We start from the raw sequence: 7,766 nt of genomic DNA, 5'->3' as shown, positions 1-7,766 counted from the left end.
TAATGTTTTATTATAGCGTATTTGATAATGTGTTTTAGTGATAGTAACTGAGAAATTGCTTTTACAGAAAATTAGGAATGTTTGATAAAGAGATGAGCAATGTGAATAAAGAATTGAAAGTGACAGGTGACGGACCAGGTAAATACGGTCAGCGTCTTGCGTCTAGAAGAGAAAACTGACAAAGTAAGAGAAAAATAATAAAGAAAATGTGTTACAGAAGAATAGCACTTTGAATTGAGAATTGCACTTAGACATAAAAATTATAGATAGTAAATTAAGAAACTGTTGGTAAAGTTCAAGAATGAGTACCTCCTATAGTAAGAAGATTAGTATAAGAAAAGTTTGTTTTGCATTACAAAATTTTTGTATGTTCCTTTGTTTGTCAACTTTGTTTACCTTGCAGCCCGTGTACGTGCTGTGTTTAACGGGGGGTATGTGGTGCCCGAGGCTCGGTCGCCACAGAGGTACTGCACCTTCTCCTAAGGTGTGGTGCCCCATCATCCAGGTAAGGTGGGAGCTCCTACCCACACTCCACACCTGCACCCCACACACGGGATAGTTCAGCAGGGACTCATCCATGCTTTATGCTGGTAAGGTAGCAGAGCACCTTTTGTGGTCCCTGGCTTCGCAACACGAGATGTGCTGGGAGGTGGGTGGAGTTAAGATACATAAAGGATGGGGAGAGTGTAGGATTTCAGGTCAGTCTGACAGGAGGTCAGAGAGAGAAGGAGTCACTCGGAGAGGAGTGATAATCCCTGGAAGAAGGGATGGAGGAAGGAGTGCTGCAGCTGCCCTACAGACTGAGAGTAAAGCCTTGGAACTACATACTCTGGTGTCCTCCATTCATTCTGCGCCAACCCACTCAACCCTGCTACATCTGGGCCCCAGCATCTACACTGCCCTGGGACTACAGCTCCACCTGTGGGGAGCTACACCATCTTTGCTGTGCACCCCATCAGTCCCAGAGGATCTGCATGCAGTGTCGGCTTAACATCACACTTGCTAACACCACAGGTGGCGTCACAAACTATTCATATAAACCACTACAACAACCACCCCATTATTGGGCGCCCAGGGCCACGGACCGGGTCACCGCCACCGCAGCACATCCCCCTGACACCGGCCCGGTACCGAGTACCCCACAGCCCTGGGAGGGCAACCCATTGACATTTCCCCAATTGGTGGTGCCAGAAGAAGTGATTCAAGAGAACTCTGAGAACCAGGAAGTTCAAGCAGCAGATGCTGCACCAGCAGTGGAATCGGAGAGTCCTCGCCCTGCCAGTGGTGAATCTGTCATGCCCACAGTGACTCTAAGAACACATAGACGCATACTACCCAGTTCACATACTACACCAGTAGTTAGAACCAGACAATCAGCAAGAACTATTGGGTGTACCACCAGTTAGATTCCGCATATAACTATCTAGCATAAAATATAGTTAAGTACTGTACTGTTACAATGTTTGTAAATAAGTAACTGTTTTAAGCTTTGTGGCTACAGATCTTCTGTAAGATTGTTCCTCTTGCAATTTCCCGTTTACTTTAATGGACACCTGGACCACAGGACTTGTGTGGTCACCAATTTTATATATATAAACTTACCATTTGCCCAGGAATGGACCATGGACATTGATGCATGAACTTATCACAGGCCTATTTTTGGAGCCTTTGGTTTTTGTAACTTTTTCATTTTAAATCTTGTACAATTGCAATTGTTTAAATTGTTTAACATGTTTAAATGTTCTTGTTCAGCCCAGGAGTGCTGACTTGCACTAGGAGGGAGTGTGGCGCCCACAGGAGTATGGCCGCCACAGTGGCTTTGCCATCTTCCAGGGAGGGTAATGCCAGGCTTGGAGGCAATGAAGGGTCTCTCTCGCAGTTAATCTACACATGCAACACTGTTCCCTCTCCGGGCCAGCAGGGGGAGCTCTGCACCGAAACTAGGGGAAGAGCTTTTCTCTGAGGGCCAGGAAGGGAAGTTAGTGAGTTCTGCAAGGAGGGTGAAGTGTGCAGACGTGGAGAAGGAGCTGGGGAGACTGAGGAACGTGAGAGCTCATTCCCAGCCAGAGCGCATGATCTGGAGCCTGGTCTCCATGGTTGTACGGATTCTAATGGTCCTGCAACAGAAACCAGAGTAGAGAGCTGTAAATGCCTTACTCCCATCTAAGACTCGGAAGCACAACAGCACGGAGTGAGCCAAGAGAGAGAAATAGCGGCTACAGCTGTCTGCCATACGAGGAGTCCAGAGGGACGAGAACAAGGAGGAACTCCAGTGTAACTCAGTACTGGGAGTACTTCATAGAGAGCGCTAGGAAGGCGACTACACAGCCCATCTGCTGAGAGAATCCCTGAGTTGCTTCCAGGCTAGCCTGCTCAGGTACCATCTGTAATCAGGACCCTAGGCTGCATTTGCCAACTAAAGGTACAGAAACTACACCCCGCTGTGTCCTTGTCTTCTTCCTACTACCTTCCCGGCACCGCTACATCCCTGTGCCTACACTGCACCCTTTCCTGTAACATCTATCTACATTGCCCTGGGACCAACAGCCCAGCCTGTGGGGGGCTACAACATCACTGCTGCACCCCACCATCTGTCCCAGTGGATCTGTATGCAGCGTTGGCCTAACATCTATCTTGCCGAACACCACAGGTGGCATCACAAACTATTCATAAACTTTATCTCACCATTCAAATCCCCTTTTAAATGGGCGCCCAGGGCCACGGACTGGGTCACCGCTGCTGTGACACTTTCCGCAGAGACCCCGGCCCGGTACCGAGTACCCCACAGCCCTGGGAGGGCGATCCATAATCAGTGGTCTTGTATGTCTTCCATTTTCTTATTATTGCTCCCACAGTTGATTTCATCACACCAAGCTGCTTGCCTATTGCAGATTCAGTCTTCCCAGCCTGGTGCAGGCCTACAATTTTGTTTCTGGTGTCCTTCGATAGCTCTTTGGTCTTCACCATAGTGGAGTTTGGAGTGTGACTGTTTGAGGTTGTGGACAGGTGTCTTTTATACTGATAACAAGTTCAAACAGGTTCCATTACTACAGGTAATGAGTGGAGGACAGAGGAGTCTCTTAAAGAAGAAGTTACTGGTCTGTGAGAGCCAGAAATCTTACATGCTTTTAGGTGACCAAATACTTATTTTCCACCATAATTTGCAAAATAAATCTTGCCAAATTAGACAAGGGGATTTTCTGGATTTGTTTTCTCATTTTGTCTCTCATAGTTGTGGTCTACCTATGATGTCAATAACAGGCCTCTCTCATTTTTTTTTTAAGTAGGAGAACTTGCACAATTGGTGACTGGCTAAATCCTTTTATTCCCCACTGTACATCCAAAATAAATGCGTGGTGTAAGTTTCTGTCTGTAATAGGTTGGGGGGAAACTCATTAAAGTGATTTTGATGCCATAATTGTTTTATTTGCTTCCCAGTTCCCCGTTGGATCTCTCCTCACATATTGAAAAAGGTGCAGTCATTGTTCAGAGAACTGATATGGTGCAAGTGAAATGCAAGGATAAAACTGGCGTCACTTCAAAGGGACAAAACTGAGATAGGTTTGGCGATTCCAGATCCATGGATCTATTTTATAGCTTTGTAGAAGCAACATTTTCATGGGTGGGGAAAAAAAGAGAGAGTCTGGGCAAGAATGGTAGTCACATCCTTCAAGACAAAAAATGTGTGTCACCCATATATGTACTGGAGGTGGGCACTAAGTATACAGATAGAGAGACCGACTTTAGCAATGATGTACAAGGTGTGGAACGGGGAAGAGATTGTTCAGGATTAGGGAATAATCTAATTTTATCACATTATGGTAAAATCAGCGACTGGTGGAGGTTGACAAGTTGACTAGCTTCGGAGGTTGGGAATCAAGGGGAATTCAGACTTTATACCAGTTAGTAGGAAATCTAACACTTAAAAGCTTTAATAAACTACAAGTATTTGGATAGCCTTGCGACCTCTTCTTTCAATACCTACAACTTAAGCCTGCATATCTGGACTTAGGTTAGCACTGATACAGATTGTGGAACTGGAGAAGCACATTTGTTACACATGTTTTGGAGTGCAGGAGTTTGGGCTCCTACAGGACAAACACATTATCTTTAATAAAAAGGTCATTTGGTGTTCAAATCCAAGCAAACTCCAAAATATGCATACTGGAATAATTGGGAGAATCGGTCGATTTTGAATCCCCGATGGCTGTAGGTCTTCACAAACATTGTGTCAAGCTCACAAACTCATCTGGAGTACTCCTGAGAGATAACATATGGCAATGTCTGGCTTTAGGAGCACTTGTGGTATGTTCAGTCCAGGGTAAATGATATAAGCAGGGCCAGTACACACACAAACTAATTATTATAGCTGAATGGTATACACATTATAAAAACCCCAATATGAATACAGTTTTCTCTGGGGTGTTATTGGGGTGAGGGGGGTTGCATTCATTTGCTTCAATGAAAAAAATCGAATCCTTTGAAGAAAATGACAACTTTATTGTATTTTATGTATAACAATAACATATAATGATACCATGTAACATTGAAAATATCTTTGTTCTACTGATGTCTCTTTGTAAAAATTGTGTAATTTTCTTAAAATGATCGAATTAAGAAAGTGAGTCTTATAGTCCAAGAAATACGGTAAGTTCTAAAGTAATTTCCCGCTCTCAATTAATTGTACGACTGTCTGTTATATGTTTTATACAATTTGTCAATAACATACCGTATTTTTCGGACCATAAGACGCACTTTTTCCCCAAAAACTTTTTTGGGAAAATGGGGATGCGTCTTATGGTCGGAATGGACTTACAGTTTGCGTGTTGGCAGCAGGAGTCGGGCGATTCTTCCGGTGATCTCGCTCCCATTACAGCCTGGTGCCGCAGTTTCAGCGGTGCTCGGTGCTGTGCAGGGCTCCGGAGACATGGTGCGGCAGTTTCGAAGGTCCTCGGTGCAGCGGGGGGGGGGCTCCAGCGACATTATGTGAAAGACCAAAGCCCCCAAAGTTCTATTGCCTTGCCTTGATGCTTTGGCGTCCGGGAAAATGGCCACTGGAGGCAGCGCATGTGCAAATTGAGATCTCGGCTCCGAGATATCGTTGCTGAGATGTCAATCTACACATACGTTGCCTCCGGCGGCCATTTTTCCGGAAGCCACAGCATCAAGGCAAGGCAATAGAACTTTGGGTTTTCACATAGTGTGGCTAGAGCACCCCCCAGCAACACGCACCCCCGAAACTGACACACCATGTTGCTGGAGTGCCCCGCAGCACTGTGCACTGCCGAAACTGATGCACCATATCGCCAGAGTCCACCGCAGCACAGCCGAAACTGTCGCACCATGTCGCCGAGCCCCCCACCAACGAAACTGCCGCACCAGGCTTGGGATGGGAATGAGATCATCGCCCTGCAGTGTCGGATCACCAAAAGAATTGCCCATTTAATTCTGCCAACAGCGCTGCCGATCCCCCCGTTAAGATGAATTCAGGACCTTAAGATGGGCCCCCATTTGAAGTATTATTTTTTTTCCCATTTTCTTTCTGAAAATTTGGGGTGCGTCTTATGGCCCAGTGCGTATATACAGTATACATACAGTATATTGTTTCTCTGCGTCTGAGTTAGCTTTTGATGGTCAACAAATTTCGATTTTCCAGTAATTCATTTTTCACACTGTAGGTATGATAATGACTTCTCTCCTCTGTGTGGGATTATTGACATTTAAATAGGTTGTCCACTACTTGGACAACCCCTTCTCATTCCTTATGTATGGTCCTGTTAAAATAAAAACGCTTTTATTAACCTTCCATGCCAGCACGGTTTCAGCACTTGTATTTCAGGGACTAATGTAAGGTTGTTATGTCATGTGAACCCTGCGTCCAATTAGCGCAGGCATCACTGTTCTCACCTTCGGACAAATTAAACAATAAGAGGAAATCATAGTGAAGTTGCAGCCCTGGCTTCCTGATGATGTTCAATATGTCCGAAAACGGAGACAGTGAACCCAGACCTGATTGTGCGCAGGGCTCGTGTGATGTAACAACCTCATATGAGCCCTGGGAATGCGAGTGCTGACACCACTGGAACAGCATCGGCACGGAAGGCGTGTATGAGTTTTATTTTAACAAAGCCAAAAATGAGAAATGACAAGGGATTGCCATAGTAGTGCACAACCCCTTTAAGATAATACAATTTTCAGTTAAAACATTTCTCTGATGTTTTTTTAAGAGCTGATTTTCATTTAAAACATTTCCCACATTAAGAACATGAAAAAGGTTTCTCCCCTGTGTGGATTCTCTGGTGACTAGCAAAAGCTGATTTTTGGTTAAAGCATTTCCCTCATTCTGAGCATGAAAAAGGCTTCTCCCCTGTGTGAGTTTTCTGATGTGTGGTAAGATTTGATTTATCTGTAAAACATTTCCCACATTCTGAACAGGAAACATGCTTGTCCCCTGTGTGAGTTCTCAGGTGCTTAATCAAATGTGATTTTTGTTTAAAACATTTCCCACATTCTGAACAGGAAAACGGCTTCTCTCCTGTGTGAGTTCTTTGGTGCATAACAACATTCCATTTCTGTTTAAAACATTTCCCACATTCTGAACAGGAAAAAGGCTTCTCCCCTGTGTGAGTTCTATGGTGCTTAACTAAATCTGATTTATGTTTAAAACATTTCACACATTCTGAACATGAAAACGGCTTCTCCCCTGTGTGAGTTTTCTCATGTGTGATAAGATTTGATATAACTGTAAAGCATTTCCCACATTCTGAACAGGAAAAAGGCTTCTCTCCTGTGTGATTTCTCTGGTGCTTAACCAAATCTGATTTCCAGTTAAAACATTTCCCACATTCTGAACATGAAAAAGGCTTCTCCCCTGTGTGAGTTTTCTCATGTGTGATAAGATTTGATATAACTGTAAAGCATTTCCCACATTCTGAACAGGAAAAAGGCTTCTCCCCTGTGTGATTTCTCTGGTGCTTAACCAAATCTGATTTCTGGTTAAAACATTTCCCACATTCTGAACATGAAAAAGGCTTATCCCCTGTGTGATTTCTTTGGTGACTAACCAAAGCTGATTTTCGGTTAAAACATTTCCCACATTCTAAACATGAAAAAGGCTTCTCCCCTGTGTGAGTTCTCTGGTGGTTAACCAAATCTGATTTTTGTTTAAAACATTTCACACATTCTGAACAGGAAAACGGCTTCTCTCCTGTGTGGGTTCTCTGGTGCCTAATCAAATCAGATTTTTGGTTAAAACATTTCCCACATTCTGAACAGGAAAACGGCTTCTCCGCTGTGTGATTTCTCTGGTGACTAACTAAAGCTGATTTTCGGTTAAAATATTTCACACATTTGGAACATGAAAATGGCTTCTCCCTTGTGTGAATTCTCAGGTGCTTAACCAAATCTGATTTTTGGCTAAAACATTTCCGACACTTGGAACAAGAAAATCTATTTTTTTTAATGCTTTTTTTGCATCTACGATATTCCTTAGTAGTCGGTAATGAATCAGAAGACAGGACCTGTTTCAAAGTTTCAGATGACAGATCTTTGCTGTGATGGGATGATGGTATATCTGGAGAAATCGCAGCCACTTTAGTTGTATCATGTGGGATCTTTGGATCATCCGATTTAAAAACTGAAGATGTCAGCTGTCCCTCTGATCTCCTGATACAGTCATCTGGTAATAAATCTGCTAAGAATAAAACCAATTATTATTTTAGAATAAAATATCTTTGAATTTTATATTTTTTAATATTTCTGTTTAA

General features: G+C 43.5%; 1 protein-coding gene across 4 annotated transcripts in view; it reads right to left on the bottom strand.

Annotated features, from left to right (window-relative positions):
- Positions 1–5,317: 5,317 nt before the first annotated feature.
- Positions 5,318–7,766, bottom strand: part of LOC141047073 (uncharacterized) — a 503,490-nt gene continuing 501,041 nt past the window's right edge. For 3 of the 4 annotated variants that reach the window (XM_073542013.1, XM_073542010.1, XM_073542012.1), the window contains exon 5: positions 5,318–7,693. In XM_073542013.1, the coding sequence (XP_073398114.1) occupies positions 6,339–7,693 (1,355 nt within the window). In that variant the 3' untranslated portion in view covers positions 5,318–6,338. The remainder of the gene's footprint in view (positions 7,694–7,766) is intronic. The other variant, XM_073542011.1, reaches the window with a different exon arrangement.

This window comes from Dendrobates tinctorius, unplaced genomic scaffold (genome assembly GCF_039654945.1).
Source record: "Dendrobates tinctorius isolate UK_male_01 unplaced genomic scaffold, ASM3965494v1 ptg000126l, whole genome shotgun sequence".
Taxonomy (NCBI): domain Eukaryota; kingdom Metazoa; phylum Chordata; class Amphibia; order Anura; family Dendrobatidae; genus Dendrobates; species Dendrobates tinctorius.
This window is presented reverse-complemented; position numbering and strand designations above follow the sequence as displayed.